Below are 23,647 nucleotides of genomic sequence, written 5' to 3'. Positions count from 1 at the left end.
TTGACTCCCTTGGTTTAAGTGCTGTTTCTGTGACTTTCTAATTATGTGAATTTCTTCAAGTAACTTAATTAGAGTGCCTTAGTTTACCAGCAGTGCTTAATTCATCCTGTGTTTGACAGATAGTAAATGCTCAGTAACCATTAGCTATTATTACCCGACACAACACACCTAATTCTCATAGTAACCTAAGAGGCCATTCATGGCATCTCCATTTTACAAATGAAGCTACTAATGTTCAGAGAGATTAAATAGTTTCTGAAGTCATGCAGGTAATGAGTGGCAGTACCCTGATTCGAACTCAGTTCTGTTTTCAAATCTTACTGCTGCTATGTGGCATTCTTCAATTCCAGAATCCCTAGGGAGCCAGAGAATATTCAAGAAAGGATTTAACATATATTAATGGCTACATTTTAACTTCTTTTTTTTTTTTTTTTTTTTTTTTTTTTGGAACAAAAACTCAGTTGCCCAGAGTGGAGTGCAATGGTGTAATTATGGCTCACTGTAGCCTCCACCTCCTGGGCTCAAGAAATTCTCCCACCTCAGCCTCTTGAGTAGCTGGGACTACAGGTACGTGCTACTATATATATTTTTTATTTTATATAGAGATGGGGTCTCACTATGTTGCCCAGGCTGGTCTCAAACTCCTGGGCTTAAGCAGTACTCCCACCTCAGCTTCCCAAAGTGCTGGGATTGCAGGCGTGAGCCACCACGCTGTGCCTGGCCTACATTTTAACATTGGTTATATTTTGTGTGGCTCCATAGACCTGGGTAAAGGTCTGCAGTGTGTTTCCTTTAGGTCGTTGGCTGGCAGTGGACCCGGTTTGATAACAGACAGAAATCTGTTAGGGATGGTTTTGTAGTGTTTCCTGCTGAACGGCTGCCCTGAACTGTATCTGTTAAATCTGTAGCTATTCATGATAGGCATTTTTCTTATAGTTTCTTGTAACTTCCATGACTATAGAATCATTTCCCCAGCAAAAAATAAAAGAAGGAAAAAATAGTTTTCTGTATGAATTAGTGATTTGGTGATGTGTGAAGGGTATGGGTTACTGACCCAATAGTTACTGGTGGTGGGGTGAAGCCTGGCTCTTCCTGAAACGTCATATGAAGTGTGCATTAGAAAGGCAGGTTTCCATTGTCAGAACTCTTAGCCTCTCACATCCCCACTTCCCAGTTGGAACCAGTGTTGATTGAACACAGTTCCTTGTGTTCTTATTGTTCATTTTCTGCTAAAATGACCCCTTAGATTTGTATCATTCCTTACCTCAAATACAGAAGGTATAGATGCAGTGCGTGTCTCTTTACCACAAACTCTCAGCTTCACAGAACCCTTTCTTGTTGTGTTGAGTCTTTCAAAACACTAATTTTGAAGTAAAACAGAAGCTTGAAAATGGCATAACTCTGAGATCTCTGTCCCTTTTAACATTGAAATACCTGGATTAAAATTGTATCTTCATCACTTACTAGTGGTGTGATCTTGAACAAGCTATACAACTTTTCCAAGACATTTACTTTTTCAGTAGAATGCATCTGATAATACTGCCTGTGTGGCAGGCTTGAAAGGCTGAAGACCAGGCATGTGAAATGCCAGGCCCAGGGCTTAGCACATAGGAGGCACAGCAAGAAGGATGACCACTATTGTTGCTATTTGCAGGTGTGTTTGTTTCCTCCAGAAAGAGAGTATCTCTTTTCCTTGGCATACAATAATAGTTTCATGGGGCAGAAACTTATTTCTTCTGTATAATTTGGAAATCTTATTTCTCTTTGGAGGTTTACTTTAGAAGGCTTCTCGATGGTATACAGGCAGGAATAAAATCTGGGTTTCATGATGACCTTGACATTGATGCCTCTATCCTTCAGGTTTTTTTTCCATGGGATAGCTAATACTCTCTTCCTGATACTTTCAAAGGTTTGCTGATTTATAGGCAACCCTCCATTTTCTTTGTTAATAACTATTGTGGTTCTCTTGGAAGTCAGAATGGTACCTTCCTGGCAATGCTGAGAAACCTGAACTACATGTATGTTTGTTAAACATACTGTTTGGCCAATAATTGTAACAGAGTTATAAATTAAGTAAATATAAATAATATTTAGTGTGACATAGAGTTTACCACCCAAATGAACATTTTTGAGAGTGAAAGGGGATGTGAATTTGCTTTAAGATTCAAGCACAAATTCACTCAACTCTGAAGCCAGTATTCTTTCCATTATGTCACACAGACTCTCATGGTAGGCACAGTGAAGATATGCACTAAGATAAGGTTATACCTACTAATATGCATGCATTTGTGTGCATCATATTTTTTTTCAACAAGATAATGTGGAAAGTAATAATTCAGGATGTACCCAAGATGAGTTTCTGTATTGATCTTCATTTGGTAGAACCTTAGTGTCTGAAAATAGAGGCTGACAGGCTTCACTGGGGATGAAGCTGGCCCCCTAGTTCTACTGCTTGAAAATATTGCTGAGTTTGACACACACACACACACACACACACACACACACACACACACACACACAAATAAATATATAAAAATAAATAAATAAACTTTTAAAATGGTAAAGCTGTAGGAAATAGGAGTATGGGAGAATTAACTGAAATACCAACTAACCAGTGTTCCATAAGGAGAATGATGTAACTAATGATTCTACTTGGTTGTGGGAAGGAGAATACATAAGTAACGGCAACTAAACATCAGCTGACATTCTAATTTGTCTGAAATCTGGGCTGTGGCCTCTACCACGGGAAAGCATAGAACCTATGTACTAACTTTTGTTTCTGGTTTTATATCAGTGACTGAAATTAATTGTTAACAAGGGAAAGGAAAATGAAAATCTATTAGGGAACAAAAAATCTCATGTTTCTTTTCCCAGAACTCATGAGCAAGTCACATGCATCAAGTTAATTCACCTTATTTCTCCCCAGGAAGTAAATGCATCCTTTTTTGATTCCTCATAGTGTTTTAAAAAGTCTTTCAGAATTCTGTTTGACTTTTATTCTTCTGCTATCTTTGCTGTTGGAGATGTGTTTATTCATTCCACAAATACCCATTAAGCCTTTGCTGTATGCCAAACACTATGTTAAGCATTTGAGATACCTTAGAGAACACAAAAGACAAACTTCCCTCCCCCACTGGAACCTAAATTTTAGTGAAAATACATCAAATAAATAATATAAAGTAAACTTGGAAGAGCTATGCAAAAAAATAAAACATCAAAGTAGGGTAAAGCTAGAGGTTCTGGAATGCTGTGATGAGGGGTCAGCACAGGTGATGAAATTAAAGTGTCCCTAGAGAAGCATCATTTGAACAAGCAGGATGTGAGAAGGTAGGGAAATCAAAGGAAGTAAATAAATTAGTCACTCAGGAAATTAGGGGAAAATATTTTAAGAACAAGGTATAGGTAGAAAAGTGCTCTAGTCCCTGGACATTAATAATCTTCAGTAGCATAGCTTTGGGGGATACTCTTCTCACGAGCTGGGCTCAACTGTCCAGCATTTTCACACAAAACACTATGAATGACCGTCCCTAAGGCATGACTCCATGAAGGGAATTGTAACTAACAGGAGATCATTTGAGAAGCATTCCCTGGGGCCACCACACCACCAAGTAGTTGCTGTGAGCAACTAATTTAAGTTGAAAGGAGACAGAGACCAGTTCATGTTATGCTATCGTGGGAAATTTTAGAACTACATGAAGGTTAGCATTGTATATCCGTAAGTTTGTTTCAAAGTTGTACTTTTTGACTAAGACATATATAGAGCACAGGAAACCTCTTCCTCCAGTCTATTTGTAATTTTGTGGACCTCCCCAACCTCCAACATATCATTAAACACTTGCAATGTATATATACTATGGGTGGGAAACGGATATGAGAGAGAGAATAAATTTGCTTGCCAGTTGCCACCTTGGGTCTTTGTGTGGTAGTCCCCTGTCATTGGGCATCATGATCTTGGGTGTCATGTTATTCTATGTCCCCAAACATGATGAGACAGGAGTCATTTAAGACACCTTGGCACTCGGGCACTTTCCTGTGTCCTGACTAACATCTAAAATATTGTATCCTAGATCTCAACTGAGGGGAAGGCAAAAAGCATTCTAACACTGCAGGATGAGGCAGTACTGTTTAGTAGATGGGGTAAAGAAACACAAAGAACATAGTAATAGTGTAATGCTTCATGTCAGAGAACTGAGACACAACCTGATTCTAGAACAGCTGTGATTCCAGATCTCTTGTGCTTTCATAGAGAGGCCCATTCTGGTGAAAGACACTGTAACACACAAGAATATTGGGAAAACATCAGCTGCAAACATCTTTCTTAGAAGTGACAGCTCAGATGACCTACCAGGAATTCCTACCACCCCACTGGGAGGCAACAGTTTTCATCTGAAAATGGCTGTTCTATCTCCTAAATGATCATTTAGAGTATGAAATCAAATGTAAGACAGCAGTATTAAATGGTGACAATGACCAATACTAAGTAAAACCCTTAAGAAAATCTCAAGGCAGAAGCTGCACAGCTGAGAGTATTACATAGTCTGTGTGATATTACTGCACAGAGAAGACAATCTGTAAAATATTGTTCCAATACTGTGGTCTGGCACTGAATAGATAGGCTCTTTTATTTCATCCTGCCTTGTTTCTGGTATGTATTACTTTATCCTTATTTTGCATGGACTAGGGATTCCTTAAAATAAGTCTATTTGTGGCAATTTGTGCTGAAAGATCTATCTGGGTGCCCTGCACCCCCACTTTGATTTGCTTGTGAAACAAACCCCTGAGACCAGCCTGGTTTTCCCTAACATATTTTTGAGGCATTGTACCTAATGTTAGATTTTCTAGACATCCTTTTTTCCTTGAGAAAACCCTGGGTATTAGTTCATGAATTTTTAGATGAACATTGAAGCCAGGGATAGTGCCAAGAAAAAAGGACGGTAGATGAAAGCTTGGCGTGGTTGTTTGCCTCCTTTGCCTATTGAAACAGAGTGCTGTGTTGTGAAGGGATGTTTGTTCAAAATCTGCTTTGGCCTGTCACTGTGTTAACCACTGGAGAATTCATAAAACAGAAAACTTCCAGTCTGTGTTCACTTAGGTTATTTGTCTTAAGAATCTTGTTTGATGTACTCTTTCAAAACTATTAGGTTGCTGCAAAAGTAATTGCACCAACCTTATAGATAGCCCAGAACACGATAATCATGTCCTTTAAGAGTGCTTAATAGTAATGTCCCAACATATCATCTCATGTATATGGATAGGACTATTTTGTTTGTTTCCATTTCCTTAGAAAGAGTAGCACCTAGAAAAGTGCCTAGCTCATAGTAAATGCTCCAAACATTGAAGGAATAAATGAAGGTTAAAATGTGGGGTAGATCCAGAACAGTATTATACACTCAGCACTTTATTCCATGTTTATCTTTATTGTATAGTAAATATGACAGACTCAAAGGTGTTTTAAAATAAAGAACAGCTGAAATTGGCATCATCAAGATCAAAAAAGGACATCCACCCAGCACAAGGATGGACCCAGGGAACTTACCACAGTTCCACAATCCTGCTGATACTGTGTCCAGCTTTCCAGATAAAAAACCTCTGCTGTCATTAGTTATGAGGGTTACTTCAAAATAGGTGAGGAATGAGATCATAGTCTGAATTTGTCAAAGTTTTCCTTCTAGCACACACATCACCTGTTACGTCTTTTAAATCTTCTCCCATTAATTTTCTTTTTGTTGTTGTTTGTTTTGAAATGGAGTCTCACTCCATCTCCCAGGCTGGAATGGAGTGGCGTGATCTCAGCTCACCACGACCTCTGCCTCCTGGGTTCAAGTGATTCTCCCACCTCAGCCTCCCAAGTAGCTGGGATTACAGGCATGCGCCACCACACCTGGCTAATTATTGTATTTTTAGTAGGGATGGAGTTTCATCATGTTGTCCAGGCTGATCTCAAACTCCTGATCTCAAGTGATCCACTGGCCTTCACCTCCCAAAGTCCTGGGATTACAGGTGTGAGCCACCGTGCCAGTCTTCAATTGATTTTCTATCACAGCACTGAACGCTCTTCGCATAGTAGGTATTTAATAAATGGTTGTCAGATAAATTAACAGATTCTCTAAGGAAGCTTTTCAAAATTTGAAAAAGCTGTTTAAATTAAGCAGCTTTTCTCCAGCTATTTTGAAGTAGAGCTAGCAGGGTTTATTTTCATATCCTAGTGGTGCCTGGAATGCCAGTAAGACAGAACCATTCACACTCCTGGAAAGGGGGCTGAAGCCAGGGAGCCAAGTGGTCTAGCTCAATGGATCCCACCCCCACGGAGCCCAGCAAGCTAAGATCCACTGGCTTGAAATTCTCGCTGCCAGCACAGCACTCTGAAGTCAACCTGGGATGCTCGAGCTTGGTGGTGGGAGGGGTGTCCACCATTACTGAGGCTTGAGTAGGTGGTTTTCCCCTCACAGTGTAAACAAAGCTGCTGGGAAGTTCACACTGGGTGGAGCCCACTGCGGTGCCACAAAGCTGTAGCCAGGCTGCCTGTCTAGATTTCTCCTCTCTGGGCAGGGCATCTCTGAAAGAAAAACAGCACCCCCAGTCAGGGGCTTATAGGTAAAACTCCCATCTCCTTGGGACAGAGTACCTGGGGGAAGGCGTGGCTGTGGGCACAGTTTCAGTAGACTTAAACATTCCTGCCTGCAGGCTCTAAAGAGAACAGCTGGCCTCCCAGCACAGCACTCAAGTTCTGCTAAGGGACAGACTGCCTCCTCAGTTGGGTCCCTGACCCCTATGCCTCCTCACTTGGAGACACTTCCATGCAGGGGTTGACAGACACCTCAGACAGGAGAGCTACAACTGGCATCTGGTGGGTGCCCCTCTGGGATGAAGCTTCCAGAGGAAGGAACAGGCAGCAATCTTTGCTGTTCTGCAGCCTCCGCTGGTGATACCCAGGCAAACAGAGCCTGAAGTGGACCTCCAGCAGACTCCAGCAGACCTTCAGCAGAGGGGCCTGACTGTTAGAAGAAACACTAACAAAAAGGAATGGCATCAACATTGACAAAAAGGACGTCCACACAAAAACCCTATCAGAAGGTCACCAACATGAAAGACCAAAGTTAGATAAACCCATGAAGATGAGGAAAGCCAGTGCAAAAAGGCTGAACATTCCAAAAACCAGAATGCCTCTTCTCCTTCAATGGATCACAACTCCTTGCCAGCAGGGGAACAAAACTGGATGGAGAATGAGTTTGATGAATTGACAGAAGTAGACTTCAGAAGGTGACTAATAACAAACTCCTCCCAACTAAAGGAGCATGTTCTAACCCAATGCAAGGAAGCTAAGAACCTAAAAGGTTAAAGGAGTTGTTAACTAGAATAACCAGTTTAGAGAAGGATATAAATGACCTGATGGATCTGAAAAACACAGCATGAGAACTTTGTGAACATAAACAAGTATCAATAGTTGAATTGATCAAGTGGAAGAAAGGATATCGGAGATTGAAGATCAACTTAATGAAATAAACTTGGAGACAAGATTAGAGAAATAAAGAATGAAAATGAACAAACAAAACCTCCAAGAAATATGGAACTATGTGAAAAGACCAAACCTACATTTTATTGGTGTGCCTGAAAATGACGGGGAGAGTGGAACCAAGTTGGAAAACACTCTTCAGGATATTATCCAGGAGAACTTCCCCAACTTAACAAGACAGACCAACATTCAAATTCAGGAAATACAGAGAAAACCACAAAAATAGTCCTTGAGAAGAGCAACCTGAAGACACAAAATTGTCAGATTCATCAAGGTTGAAATGAAGGAAAATGTTGAGGGCAGCCAGAGAGAAAGGTCTGGTTACCCACAAAGGGAAGCCGATCAGATGAACAGTGGATCTCTCTTCAGAAACCCTACAAGCCAGAAGAGAGTGGGAGCCAATATTCACCATTCTTAAAGAAAGGAATTTTCAACCCAGAATTTCATATGCAGCTAAACTAAGCTTCGTAAGTGAGGGAGAAATAAAATCCTTTGCAGACAAGCAAATGCTGAGAGACAAATGCTGGTGGTGACAAAATCACCAGGCCTGCCTTACAAGAGCTCCTGAAGGAAGCACTATATATGGAAAGGAAAATCTGGTACAACCAAAAACATACCAAGTTATAAAGACCATTGACACTATGAAGAAACTGCATCAACGAATGGGCAAAATAACCAGCTAGCATCATAATGACAGGATCAAATTCATACATAACCATATTAACCTGATATGTAAGTGGGCTAAATGCCCCAATTAAAAGATACAGACTGGCAAATTAGATAAAGAGTCAATACCCATCAGTGTGTTTTATTCAGGAGACCCATTTCACATGCAAAGACACACATAGGCTCAAAAATAAAGGGATGGAGGAATATTTACCAAGCAAATGGAAATTAAAAAAAAAAAGCAGGGGTTGCAATCCTAGTCTCTGATAAAACAGACTTTAAATCAGCAAAGATTAAAAAAAGTCAAAGAAGGGCATTGCATAATGGTAAAGGGATAAACACAAGATGGGCTAACTATTCTAAATATATATGCACCTAGTACAAGAGCACCCAGATTCATAAACCAAGTCCTTAGAGACCTACAAAGAAACTTAGACTCCTACACAATAATAGTGGGATACTTTAACACCCCACTGTTAATATTAGATCAACGAGACAGAAAATTAACAAGGATATTTAGTATTTGAACTCAGCTCTGGACCAAGCGGACCTAAAAGACAGCTACAGAACTCTCCACTGCAATTCAACAGAATATACATTCTTCTCAGCATCTCTCTTATTCTAAAATTGACCACACCATTGGAAGTAAAACACTCCTCAGCAAATGTAAAAGAACAGAAATCGGCCGGGTGCGGTGGCTCACGCCTGTAATCCCAGCACTTTGGGAGGCCGAGGCATGGATCATGAGGTCAGGAGATCGAGACCATCCTGGCTAACACGATGAAACCCAGTCTCTACTAAAAATACAAAAAAATTAGCCAGGTGTGGTGGCGGGCGCCTGTAGTTCCAGCTACAGCTACTCGGGAGGCTGAGGCAGGAGAATAGTATGAACCCAGGAGGTGGAGCTTGCAGTGAGCCGAGATTGCGCCACTGCACTCCAGCCTGGGCGACAGAACAAGACTCCAACTCAAAAAAAAAAAAAAAAAAAAAAAAAAAAAGAAATCATAACAGTCTCTTAGACCACAGTGCAATCAAATTGGAACTCAGGATTAAGAAATTCATTCAAAACTACCCGAGTACATGAAAACTGAACAGCCTGCTCCTGAATTACTACTGGATAAATAATGAAATTAAGGCTGAAATAAATAAGTTCTTTGAAACCAATGAGAACTAAGACACAACATACCAGAATCTCTGGGACACAGCTAAAGCACTATTTAGTGGAAAATGTATAGCAATAAATGCAGACAGGAGAAAGCAGGAAAGATCTAAAATCGACACCCTAACATCACAATTAAAAGAACTAGAGAAGCACGAGGAAACAAATTCAAAAGCTAACATAAGACAAGAAATAACTAAGATCAGAGCAGAACCAAAGGAGATAGAGACACAAAAACCCTTCAGAAAAAATCAATGAATCCAGGAGCTGGTTTTTTGAAAAGATTAATGAAATAGATAGATGGCTAGCCAGATTAATAAGAAGAAAGTTCTTCTCTGTTTTGAATCAAATGACACAATAAAAAGTGATAAAGGGGAGATCACCACTGATCCCATAGAAATACAAACTACCATCAGAGAATACTATAAACACCTCTATGCAAATAAACTAGAAAATCTAGAAGAAATGGATAAATTCCTGGACACATACACCCTCCCAAGGCTAAACCAGGAAGAAGTCAAATCCGTGAATAGACTAATGACAAGTTCTGAAATTGAGTCAATAATTAATAGCCTACCAACCAAAATAATTGCAGGACCAGACGGCTTCACAGCCGAATTCCACCAGAGGTACAAGGAGGAGCTGGCACCATTCCTTCTGAAACTATTCCAAACAACAGAAAAAGAGGGAATCCTCCCTAACACATTTTATGAGGCCAGTATCATCCTGATACTAAAACCTGGCCGAGACACAACAAAAAAAGAAAATTTCAGGTCAATATACCTGATGCATTGATGCAAAAATCTTCAATAAAATACTGGCAAACCGAATTCAGTAGCACATCAAAAAGCTTATTCACCACAATCAAGTCGGCTTCATCCCCGGGATGCAAGGCAGGTTCAACATATGCAAATTAATAAACATAATCCATCACATAAACAGAACCAATGACAAAAACCACATTATTATCTGGATAGATGCAGAAAAGCCCTTCGATAAAATTCAACACCACTTCATGATGAAAACTCTCAATAAACTAGGTATTGATGGAAGGTATCTCAAAATAATAAGAGCTATTTATTACAAACCCACAGCCAATGTCATACTGAACAAGCAAAAACTGGAAACATTCTCTTTGAAAACCTGCACAAGACAAGAATCTCCTCTCTTACCACTCCTGTTCAACATAATATTGGAAGTTCTGGCCAGGGCAATCAGGCAAGAGAAAGAAATGAAGGATATTCAAATAGGAAGAGAGGAAGTCAGATTGTCTCTGTTTGCAGATGACATGATTGTATATTTAAAAAACCCCATTGTCTCAGCCCAAAACCTGCTTAAGCTGATAAGCAACTTCAGCAAAATCTCAGGATACAAAATCAATGTGCGAAAATCACAAAGATTCCTATACATCAATAATAAACAGAGAGCCAAATCATGAGTGAACTCCCATTCACAGTTGCTACAAAGAGACTAAAATACACAGGAATACAACTTACAATGGATGTGAAGGACCTCTTTAAGGAGAACTACAAAACCCTGCTCAAAGAAATAAGAGAGGACACAAACAAATGGAAAAACATTCCATGCTCCTGAATAGGAAAAATCAATATCGTGAAAATGACCACACTGCCCAAAGTAATTTATAGATTCGATGCTATCCCCATCAAGCTACCATTGACTTTCTTCACAGAATTAGAAAAAAACTACTTTAAATTTCATGTGGAACCAAAAAGACCCCATATAGCCAAGACATATCCTAAGCAAAAAGAGCAACGCTGCAGGCATCATGCTTCTTGATTTCAAACTATACTACAAGGCTACAGTAACCAAATAGCATGTTACTGGTACCAGAACAGATATAGCGACCAATGGAACAGAACACAGGCCTCAGAAATAATGTCACACATCTACAATCATCTGATCTTTGACAAACCTGACACAAACAAGCAGTGGAGAAAGGATTCCCTATTTAATAAATGGTTTTGGGAAAACTAGCTAGCCATATGCAGAAAACTGAAACTGGACCCCTTCCTTACACCATATACAAAAATAACTCAAGACGGATTAAAGACTTAAATGTAAGACCTAAAACCGTAAAATCCCTAGAAGAAAACCTAGGCAATACCATTCAGGACATAGGCATGGGGAAGGGCTTCATGACTAAAACACCAAAAGCAATGGTAACAAAAGCCAAAATTGACAAATGGGATCTAATTAAGCTAAAGAGCTTCTGTACAGCAAAAGAAACTATCATTAGAGTGAACAGGCAACCTACAGAATGGGAGAAAAATTTTCTATCCATTTTACAAAGGACTAATATATAGAATCTACAAGGAACTTAAACAAATTTACAAGAAAAGAACCCCATTAAAAGGTGGGCAAAGGATATCAACAGACACTTCTCAAAAGAAGACTTTTATGTGGCCAAAAAACATATGAGAAAAGCCTCATCATCCCTGGTCATTAGAGAAATGCAAATCAAAACCACAATGAGATACCATCTCACACCAGCTAGAATGGCAATCAGTAAAAAGTCAGGAAACAACAGATGCTGGAGAGGATGTGGAGAAATAGGAATACTTTTACACTGTTGGTGGGAGTGTAAATTAGCTCAACCATTGTGATCTAGAACCAGAAATACCATTTGACCCAGCAATCCCATTACTGGGCATATACCCTAAGGATTATAAATCATTCTACCACAAAGACACATGCACACGTATGTTTATTGCAGCACTATTCACAATAGCAAAGACTTGGAACCAACCCAAATGCTCATCAGTACTCTGAATAAACAAAGTATGGCACATATACAACATGGAATACTATGCAGCCATAAAAAAGGATGAGTTCATGTCCTTTGCAGGGACTTGGATGAAACTAGAAACCATCGTTCTCAGCAAACTAACACAGGAAAAGAAAACCAAACACCGCATGTTCTCTCTCAAAGTGGGAGTTAAACATTGAGAACACATGGACATGGGGAGGGGAACGTCACACACTGGGGCCTGTTGAGGGCTGGAGAGCTAAGGGAGGGATAGCATTAGGAGAAATACGTAACATAGATGACTGGTTGATAGGAGCAGCAAGCCACCACGGCACGTGTATCCCTATGTAACAAACCTGCACATTCTGCACATGTATCCCAGAATTTAAAATATAATAATAATAAAATTAGAAGAGTCATGACCTGGAGCCTCCAGACAATCTGTTTTAGAAAAGAAGCAATAGTTTTCAAAGAATCTGGAAATGTTTCAATAGGAGACTCTTGCCTTTTTATTGGATTTGTCTATCACTGAGGTATTATTTCATGAGTCCCCATTGTGCCACTTTAAGACCTCCTGGATGGAAGATTTGCTCCCCAGTTAATGTAAGAAAGTTAACATACTGCTAAGTGCTGTATATGGTAATAGAAGTCTATTAATAATACATATGTGGAGTTTGGCTGGCAGAGTCATTTGCTGAAGACCAAAGAGCTTTGCACTTCACAGTAGCTTTCCATAATCAATAGTCCCACTTTACCCAATAAAAAATCACTAGAGCATAAAATGTATAAAGCTTGATCAGTTCCTTTTACTTTAGTCATCTGTTCAGCAAAAATGACAAGTTAATTCTTTTCTAAATGCATTTACAGCTTTAAAAGGACAACAGACATTATCATAAATTAGTCATGCTTCAGTACACTGATTTTTAATATACACGTGCATTTAATTTGAATACCTTGCACTAGGGTTTCAATTCCAAGAATGTTTGCAAATCTATATGTGCTCAGTCAAAACATGACCATTAACTAATGCAATTATTCTTTCAATCTGTTATCACTAAATCACTTAAAATTCTATTTTGCGTTGTTCTGCTTTAAATCTAAGCCATTAGAAGAAGGAGAAAAGAAATTCACACTTTTAAGCCATCCCAAGCTTTTGTGAAAGTGATAAAGCTTAGATTTCAAAGGACAGAAGTTGCTGTCAAGCTATGATGGTCCTGGTTCTATTTAAAGAATAGTTACTTAAATATGCCTACTTTTCTAATTCTGGCTTTGCTAATTTAGGATGCCTCTACTTGTTGCTTCACAACTATAAATTCCTTCCTCCTTTCCTCCCTCAATTTAGGGAATATTTTAATGATGAGATTCCTTAGGTGGGATAACATCACTCTCAGGAAGTCAAGCCAGCCACTTGAGTTGTTTAATTCTAAGGTTTAGACTCAGCTTCCCTAATCAAAAGTTTGTGTCCTGTATCTCTTCATGAGGACTTGTATTTCCACAGTTACAGAAGATTCCTTTCTTTGAATAAGTTTGATTTGTCATTTTAAGCTACATCTACCTTTTGAGTATGATAACATTAAATCTTAACTGTTTCTACTCATGCAGATACACTCATGAACCATTTTCTGAGTAAACTGAAATTATACACTAAACATAGAGAAATTGGGCAAAGAGTATCAAGCATGGGGAAAAAAGTTCAGAAGATAGATGCTAGGAGGTGAATGAAGAAAAATGAAATTTCACAATTATAATACATGGTGTCCTTAATATTTGGGATTTTCTTCCCTTTCCTGTGCTGTCTTACCTAAGAATTCAGTGCCAGGAAATTTTGCTGCTAATACATGGGTCAAAAACAAATTTGGAGTCATCCATCACTCCTCTCTCTCTCATTGCAGGTCTAATCCATTAGAAGGTTGTCTCCACCTTCAAAATATATACTGGATCTGATCTCTTTGCACTACATTCACTATGACTGCTGCAGTAGAAGCCATCATCCTTTCTCCTAGACTGGCAAAGACCTCCAAATGTATAATTTCTTCCACCTCCCTGGCTCCCACTGCTTATTACTTCCCTCAGTAGCCAGGTGATCCTTAAAACATTAAAATCGCATCATCATGTTACCATTCTTCCCAAAATTGTCCAACGGTTTTCAGCATATTTGGAATAACACTCACAAGCTATCATCTGGCCCAGTGATCAAGCTTTTTGGTACCAGGGACTAGTTTTGTGGAAGATAATTTTTCCACGGACTGGGACAGGGGGATGGGTTCAGGATGATTCAAGTGCATTACTTTTATTTTGCATGTTATTTCTATCATTATCACATTATAATATATAAGGACATAATTACACAACTCACCATAATGTAAAATCAGTAGGAGCCCTGAGCTTGTTTTCCTGCAACTAGACAGTCCCATCTGGGGGTGGCAATGGGAAACAGTGATGGATCATCAGGCATTAGATTCTCATAAGAAGCACACAACCTAGAGCCCTCTCTTGTGCAGTTCACAATAGCGTTTGCATTCCTATGAGAATCTAATGTTGCTGCTGATCTAACAGGAGGTGGAGCTCAGGTGGCAATGTGAGTGATGGGGAGTGGCTGTAAATACAGATGAAGCTTCACTTGCTCACCTGCTGCTCACCTCCTGCTGTGAGGCTTGGTTCCTAACAGGCAGCTGACCAGTACTGCTCCATGGTTCGGGTATTAGGGACCCCTGCTCTGGCCTACGAGGTTCCACATAATGTGGCTTTTGACTACTCTTTATGTCCTGTCTCTATTATTCTCCCCTTGACCCACCTGTCTTAACCACACTGGCTTCTTTGCTGTTTCTAGATAGCGCTGGGCACTCTGCCTCCCTGGGGCCTTTGGCCAGGCTGCCCTTTTCTCTGCCCAGAACACCACTTGTCCACCATCCTTATGCTCACTCCCTCATTATATTTAGGACTCGGAGGATTTCCCTTTTCATGGCATCAAAATATCTCTCCTCGTCCATCTCTCTCTCCCCACCTGGTAACTGGTGCCATGGCATATATTGATGCATTTATATCTATCTATCCCACCAGAAGGTAAAATTTTCCCAAGGTCAGGGGCTTTCTCTCTCTCACTGATGTGTCTCTGTTGTCCTCGGTGCTTAGCTGTGGCTTAACAATTACTTGTTGAAAGAAAGGATAAGTGAATACATGGATGAGTAAGTGATTCACTTACTGTTTGGACAGGCCTATTTCTTTTTCTAGTCAAGCCTGCTTTTTAGCATTTTTCAGGCTTCAGTCTTCCTTACATATCTTTATCTTAACTAAAATGTTCTTGTAGGAGTTATTCTTTCTGTGCATCCCATATTTGAGTTATTAGCATTCCCTTTCTCAGAGGTTTGGGGTTCAAAGTGACTGACAAGTGCTCTCTCACTAAAAGTAGGGACATCAGAGCTGTTTTTACATAAATGGAGGGCAGGTTTACCTAACATTTAGAATGACCAGGGAGCAACGTGGGCAATTTGATTTTCGGGCCTTGAAAAGACATTCGTCTTCAAAAAGTTATCTTCTGCATCTTTCAGTGGGAATTTGAATTTACACAATTAGATATTCCTTTACTTATGTTTTGTTTCTCTTTTAACTTACAATTACATCCATGTACTCCATAACATTTCTGTCAATGCTAGGCCACGGACTACATATACAGTGGTCGCATAAGATTATAATACTTATTTTTACTGTACCTTGTTTATGTTTAGTCATGTTTAGATACACGAATACTTGCCATTGTGTTATAGTTGCCCACAGTATTTAGTAAATTGACATGCTGTACAGGTTCATAGTGTTTAGATACACAAATACTTGCCATTGTGTTATAGTTGCCCACAGTATTTAGTAAATTGACATGCTGTACAGGTTCATAGCCTAAGGACAATAGTGTACACCATATAGCCTAGGTGTATAGTAGGCCATACCATCTAGGTTTGTGTAAATGCACTCTATGGTGTTTACAAAAGAATGAAATTGCCCAGTGACACATTTCTCATAACATATCTCTGTCATGAAGTGAGACAGGACTATCTCCTGAAAGTGCTGAAATTCATCCCTAGGTGACCACAGGGCTCTAATTATAAAATGATTCATTATAATATATTCTCAAACTGTACTTCTATTTGAGATTAGAAGAAAAGTTATTTTGGCAGTGTGAAATATCATTGGTCAGCAGATTATATTTTTGTTTACACGCAGAACATACTTCCTCAGACCAAGATCAACGCTGACTTGTCCTTGTAATGGCTAGACAGGTAGCTACCCATTGTCTACTGAAACTGCATTCTGTACTACTTGATTGAGCTTTCTGGACGATCTGATTGAGTAAATGGGTTTGCCATTTACCGTTTTAATCTGCCAGAGTGTCATTTTATCATGAAGGTATCCTTTAGAATCAAACCGTGCTTTGAACCCTGCTTTCACTCATGTGACTTTGGAAGAGTTACTTACTCTTTATGCCAATTCTCCCATCTGTAAAAGGAGAAATAAGATTTTCTTCATAGGATTGTTGGGAGGATTAAATGAAGTAATGCCCCTAAATTCATTAGTGCAGTGCCTGGTATAGAGTAAGCAGGCAGAAAATACTGACTGTTACTTGTACTACTTGGAGGATCTGCCCTGATACCCTAGTAGTCCAAACAAATTAATGCCTTGTTTATTCTGTTTAGCCAGACACTTTGAAAAGAGCACACTGATTCACACTCTCACGTTGGTAAGGGGCTATGGAAATTGACATTTCTTTCATTCCATGGCCATTTACTCTACTTGAGGCATTTCCATAGCCAATTTCGAAGCTCTGACTCAGAGGAGGTAGCATGCTGGCCTTTGCAACTCCCCACATTCCCTTTTAACCAGGAGGGCCAAATGAGGCTGCTTTGAAAGGCATGAGAGTTGGGAGATGGAGGGTTGAAAAGGTCTGGTGTTTGACATGGGCTTAGCCATTAAAGAGAGTGTTCCAGGCATCAGAAAGCTGAGTTTTCTGGAGGCTGGAGGACTATCGCTGTAACAACTTCAAAAGGAGAAAGGGAGTAACGTTTAGCTGAGTGGGCTCCTTTGATTTGTTATTCTGTCAGATCCTAGCGACACTTTCTCTGGTTGGAGCAGCTCAGGATGTTCGGTTTTCATGGCTGCCGGGGTGATTTGTGACTAAATGCAGACAGGGCTTTTGAAAAAAATAAAGAAAAAAGGTTGAGCAAAGACTATGAAAAGACCCATATTTTTAAAAAAAGGAATATAGAAGTCATTTATTGGTGTGGTTTTTCCTCTCCCTCTTGCTAGGTTGATATTTTCTCTGAGTTGGTTAAAAAAATAGCAATAGTGATAAATGTCTTCTCTAAAGAATTTATCATTTGCCAGTGAATGGAAGTTGGGTGGTTTTAGTTAACGAGCTACCAACAAGTTTTTTTGTTACTTTATATACAAATATAGTCATTACACTCTTGTTTTCATTTTTCTTCATAATAGCTTCCCAAGTTTCTCCATTGCTAAATCGTGTAGGATCATGTTAAATTAATTGCAAAAGCAATTTATACAGAATGGCCCATTTCCTTTCAAACAAGCAAAAAAATTACTATAATCTAAACTTTGTTTCTTTTTTGCTCTTTGTTGAACTGTGGTTGCTGGAACTTAGACCATGGCCACTGAGGATCTCTAATATTAAGACTTTGGATGAAATCAATGAAATCCTCATAAATAAAATGTCAATGCGCATGTGTGTCTGTGTGTGTGTTTTCCACATCAGCAATGGGCAAAAGGCCCATGTAGAAGGATAGAAGAAGAAAGGGAATGGACACTTATTGAACATTTATTATATGTCAGGCTCAATGATTGGTATTATCTCCATTGTACAGGTAGGAAAACAACATTGGGCCCAAGTCACTAACTAGAAAGTGGTGAAATTCTGATTCAAACCAAGTTGGTTGGACTCCAAAGCATACTTGTCATCTGCATCACACTACCCTCTTTTTGCCTGTCTTCTTTGTTAACTATATCACAGAAGTCTCTGAGTCAGTGGCTGTATCTGACCCCCTTGTTCAGGCCAGGAAGTTCTTCTTTTGGGGAACACTTGGAAGAAGAGGGTTTGAAATGAGATCTTGGTAGTCATCCACCCCAGCATTCTCATACCCCATTTTACTTTGCCCTGGATGAAAGATCTATCTGTGCCCTGAAACTGGAAATCTGAGAAACAAGCCTTCTGCTGAAGTGGCCCTGAAGAACAGGGTAAGGAGTGACTCTGTGAGGAGAAAGGGTTTCGGAGCCCTGGCTCTGGAAAAGAACTGTCCCTGTGAAGAAATGAACTTCTCTTTATTTCTCATATGTAGAAATTAGAAATATATTGTTTTGTGGTTTTTTTTTTTTTTTCTTTCGGAGTTTTGCTCTAACAGCCATTGCCCAGACTGGAGTGCAATGGTGCGATCTTGGCTCACCACAACCTCCGCCTCCCGGGTTCAAGTGATTCTCCTGCCTCAGCTTCCCGAGTAGCTGAGATTACAGGCATGTGCCACCACGCCCGGCTAATTTGGGATTTTTAGTAGAGACAGCATTTCTCCATGTTGGCCAGGCTGTTCTTGAACTCCTGGCCTCAGGTGATCCGCCCGCCTCGACCTCCCAAAGTGCTGGGATTACAGGCATGAGCCACTGTGCCCAGCCAGAAATATATTGTTGTTTATACTCACCTGGCATAGGAAGGACCTGAACTCTGCACTCCAAACTCTTGTCTGCCTAAGTGACTAATTCATAAGCCTAGGGAGAAAAAAAAAAGTGAAAATTAAGTAGTGAGGCTGAGGGAGAAAAACTCGTGTTACAACAAATCCCAGAGGACTGTCCAAATCCTTTTTCTTGATGGGCTTTTCACAAGACTAATGATTCTCAGCTGATACTTAGCTTTCAGGCTTTTTAGAATGATGACATTCATTGTGAGGGATTTGTCACTGTGAGGTTTCTTAGAGATTTGCTTTCTTATTTTGACATCTGTTACTTGATTTCAATTTTACTCTAGTGTTTGTAAAGCCAGGATCTTGGTGACATATGATTACTTTTATGGCTGGTTTTTCCCCTTTTTGCTTTAAACAATCACAAAACTGATAAATTTTTCTTTAAATATGAAATGGGACAGCAGATATGTGAATGTTACTTAGGCTTTGTTTATCATTCCAAATTTAATGAGTCTCTCGGTGTTTTTACGAGTGCTGCAAGGTTATATTAATGCTGTGGGCTTAAAGAATGCTGTAATAATCCACAAAAGGAAATTCTGCCTAAAATAATTCTCCAGGTATGAATGTAGTAATGTGATAGTTGTTTTGTTTTCTGTACATTGTATACAAACTCCATTGTGTTTTCCCCTTTATTTGTGGGTGTGTCTGTGTGTATTTGAGTATTAACTAGTTATAAACTAGGGAGACATATTGCTATATCAGTTTATGTAACAGTATGGCTGCATATGTGAAAAAGTATTAACCAGTTAAATATAGTGGCATGATATTAACTCATTTTTAATACATATACTTTTATGTGAATGACAAGTCAAATGGGTAAAGAGTTTCTTATATCGAGAAGATTGAAAAGTTGGAGATAGTTCTATGTAAAACAATATATTTATGACTTCACACATTCACACACTGTCCTATTAAGAAAGAAAAGCCAAGTTTCACACAAAGTCATCTGAAAGTCTGTGAAGTCAAACCCCATGACAAGTTCGGCTGTCAAGAATTAGGCTCATTTGGTTTCCAACTCCTCTCTTTATCCCCTCAGTCTCTTCCAGCTTCAAGGCTGAGACACATTCACTGTTTATCCGTATCACGTTCCTTTAGCCTGGTCATCCTATGCTACTGTCATGCTGGGCTGCTGGATTTTTTTTTTTTTTCTAGGAAATAAAAGGGATATAGTAATACAAAGTTAGTATACTTCTTTATCCACAGGCAAAGATTTGGTCCTAGAAAGAGAGATTATGCCTCTTGATTTCATGACTTAAGTTTCCCTTAGAGTTGTATATTTTTCTTACTTCTTCTTCTTCTTTTAAATAAACCAAACCAAACAGGTATTCCTGGAGAACCTCTGAATGGAAAGAATGCCAAGTCTCTCTCCTCCTCGAGCAGCAGGATCCCCACTGGCATGTGACGGGACCCGTGTGTGGCGGTGGGATCCAGACCCGGGAGGTGTACTGTACCCAGAGCGTACCAGCAGCTGCCGCACTGAGGGCCAAGGAAGGTAGGCAGCCAGTTCCGGGACAGATGGTGCGCTGCTGGTTGGAAGGAAAATCTCTCCAACTCTTCCAGTGTTCTTGAAATAACTGACACTTAGCGTTCACAAATTTAATATTTATTTTGTCGACCATTTGTATGCCACCCCTAACGCTTGGGATAGTTAGAAATACTAGCAAAAATAATATGTCTCCCAAGAGTCACTGTGAAAGTTAAAGGAGAAAATGTAGTTAGGGTGAGTAGCATAGATAAATGCTACAAGCTAAGGGTGTGGTATGCCAGGAATGAGTCAGTAATGAATGAATAGCATTCTTCTTCTTCTTTTTTAATTTTTTGCTCAAAGGAATTTTCATATGTGTGAATTTTTTAATGTGGAAATTTCTGCAAACATATCCCTTTTAAATATCAAGGATCCAGTGTTTTGGTGCCAAATTTTAATTTTTCTGAAGAAATGGAAGAGGAGAAGAGAAAACAGTAGCTTCCTCCATGATAAGCTCTCTAATTGGTGGGTGTAACCCAACAATAGTGCATTTATTTCAGAGTGCAGATAGTGATAACATTTAGAAACTGGGAAACTTACTTGGATTTATGTAAGTCAATTGGTTGAGAAGTCATGAGAAGACAAGGATGCTTCCACTCTAGAAGAATGTGTGACCTCTTCTAATTGGAGAACACAAGCAATACTCCCTGCAGAAGTGGTAAAGATGGGAATGTTTCCTTGAGCTTGCCAGGTACGAGGACATATTTCCACTGTGGGCTTTGGTTAGGAAGACAAGATACAAATTTTCTTGCTATAGTAATGTGTCCTTTTAATTCTGTAAAGCTTGTCATGCTAGATGTCTTTTTGTGTGTGACATAGCTTTGCAGAATTCATGGGCATCTGTGACCATAGCCTCAGATGAGGTACTTGATGGGATGGTTCTTGCAGACTGCTTAGCATTTTTCTTCAACAATTGGTGCTAAAAGGCCACATTGACAGGGCTACAGTTGTTTTTGAAAATAATGATTGAATTTTCTTCCTTCTCTGATTTCACTTTGGAAAATTACAGCCTAAACACTTTTTATTTCAGGACAAAACATGACTATAGTTACTGCTCTGAATTTGTAGGAACAGAATTTAGATTAAAATGCTCCAGGTTAGTTTTTCAAACCTTGGTGATCTTTCCATTCCAGCTCCTCTCTTCTTTTCTTCGACTGCCGTCTACTGTTGGAGGGTCTTCAGGGATCAACATATAAATAAAACTTGTATAGAACTGATGCATTATGACCTACCTGTTTTTCAGCTTCAACTTTTAATCTGCTATTGACATTTTCCTCTTTCTAAAGTTTCTTTTGTAAAAATAGCTTTTCTTATGGATCACCTATTTCTAAAGTTTCTTCAGGCTTCATCTTCCTAGTTTTTTAAATGGAAAGTTACTGGGCAGGAAGATTAGGAGGCAAGTGGAAGTCTGGTGTTCTAGAATTGGGAATTAGATGCTTACATAGTGTGTGTGTGGGGGGCGCGGGTGGAATAGAGAAGGGGTGTTATTTGCAGAGTGAACAGTCTATCAAGCCCTAGTACAATCTACTCCAAGCATCAAAAGAGGAGGAAAATGTCTTAGGCCAAAGCACACTTGGAAATTAGTATCTGTGTTCACAGGAAAACAGAAAATACTTAGAAAGCTATAAGTCTGATAGTCCAGTTCTCAGGGGGAGAGGCTAGATGTGGGACCTGGATGTAAATACATAGATGTGTAACACGATCGTATACTCCTGTACAGAGCTGAATATAGCAAGTAAGACTATGCTGGATAACACACCACAGCTGCCATAAAGGCACTGCATAGCTTACTGCTTACCTTAGTAGTTGTTATCAAAGGTTTTATTTTGCTCTTGTGTGGAAGCGAACCAGCGGGATTGTTCGCCCATTACTTTCCTTTCTTATGAATGCTTTCACTTCTTACTGTTATCATTTATAGATGTACCTTGACAAATCTGGAATGAGAATTTCTTCTTGGCCCCCATTAAACACAAAGGAACAACTGAATTTTTATTGTTAGGAACCTGTGAGTATTTGCCCAGTGAAGTAAGAAGAATATAAATATTTTAAATCTGTCTGTTAATGCAATAATAAAGGTTGAAATTGGAAATATTTCATGTTCAGTTTCTGTGAACATCAAATTATTAATATTGTTGTTATGTTAGATATTCATACTTTGGAGGGAGGAAGCATTTTAGTAGCACTGACTTTGGAAATTCCTTTGTGAGTCAGTATTGACATCCCCACAAGATTAATTTTCCCTTAGACTCAAGGATACACTTGGTTCACTCTGGAGTCTGATTGCTTGACTTTTCTTCTGTACAGAATCCCATCATCCACTGGTGATTTAGCAGCTCTGATTCCAAGAACCAGATTTTAGAGGAATTCACAATCTTGGGGGAAAAGCAAACTTCATTTCCATGGATCCTTCCTGTGATAGAATGCATATAACTCCTAGATGCCATAATAATAATAATTTTTAAAAATGCTAATCCCCTCCCAAGGGTCTCCAAATTTCTTGGCCTAGGCTGGATGCTGAAGCTAAATCCTGACATTGATATCATCCTGTTGATGACTTATTTTTCGTGACATCTCATTCCTCATTGAACCTCAATTCATGATGTTTTCTGCAACAGTATAATAACACCTGTGGCATATTTAGTTGATACCGTTGTTCAGTGTTCATGTGGTGTTTTAAATGCAGCCAGAATAGTGCTGTAACCATCAGTGTAAATATTACCAGTAATATTAGCCAAGCCAGTAGAATTGGGAATGAAAATGTAGAGGATTATTTATGATTTTGCTTAACACTTGTTGTTTTAAAGAGAATTGTGTTTCTCTTTTATAAATCAAGTAGCATCACAAGTGATGCCTACCTGTAAAATAAAAGCTTGAATTTGGTAAGACCACTTTCTTCTTGCCTTTTCTCAAATAAAATTAAAGCCACTCACTCAGTTTGCATTCATCAGTCATTTCTCAGAAAGTAAAACATGAACCAAGGAATGCACTTTCAAAATCTAATAAAGACATTCCATGTATGGCAATGTGACCTAGAGACTAGGATATCAACAAATATGAATTTAAGTGGCATAGAAGTAGATATGCCATATATTCATATGGTGAAGCAAAATTTATTAAAACAATAAGCTGTATTTAAAAATCAGGAAAAATTTTTGGTGTGGTTGTAGTGGAGCAAAATATTGCTTGAATTTTCTAAAATATATATATTTCAGATTCACTATTGATATTGTATTAAAAATGGAACACAATTTAGCTATGAATTGTTAAATGCATTAGTTGCCCCCTC

General features: G+C 39.1%; 1 protein-coding gene across 1 annotated transcript in view; it reads left to right on the top strand.

The window, feature by feature from the left end:
* THSD7B (thrombospondin type 1 domain containing 7B) overlaps positions 1-23,647 on the top strand; it is a 496,878-nt gene that overhangs the window by 322,859 nt on the left and 150,372 nt on the right. The window contains exon 5 of the mRNA XM_030916925.1: positions 20,159-20,328. Coding sequence (XP_030772785.1) covers positions 20,159-20,328 — 170 coding nt within the window. The remainder of the gene's footprint in view (positions 1-20,158; positions 20,329-23,647) is intronic.

The sequence above is a fragment of the Rhinopithecus roxellana genome, chromosome 14 (assembly GCF_007565055.1).
Source record: "Rhinopithecus roxellana isolate Shanxi Qingling chromosome 14, ASM756505v1, whole genome shotgun sequence".
Classification (NCBI taxonomy): domain Eukaryota; kingdom Metazoa; phylum Chordata; class Mammalia; order Primates; family Cercopithecidae; genus Rhinopithecus; species Rhinopithecus roxellana.
This window is presented reverse-complemented; position numbering and strand designations above follow the sequence as displayed.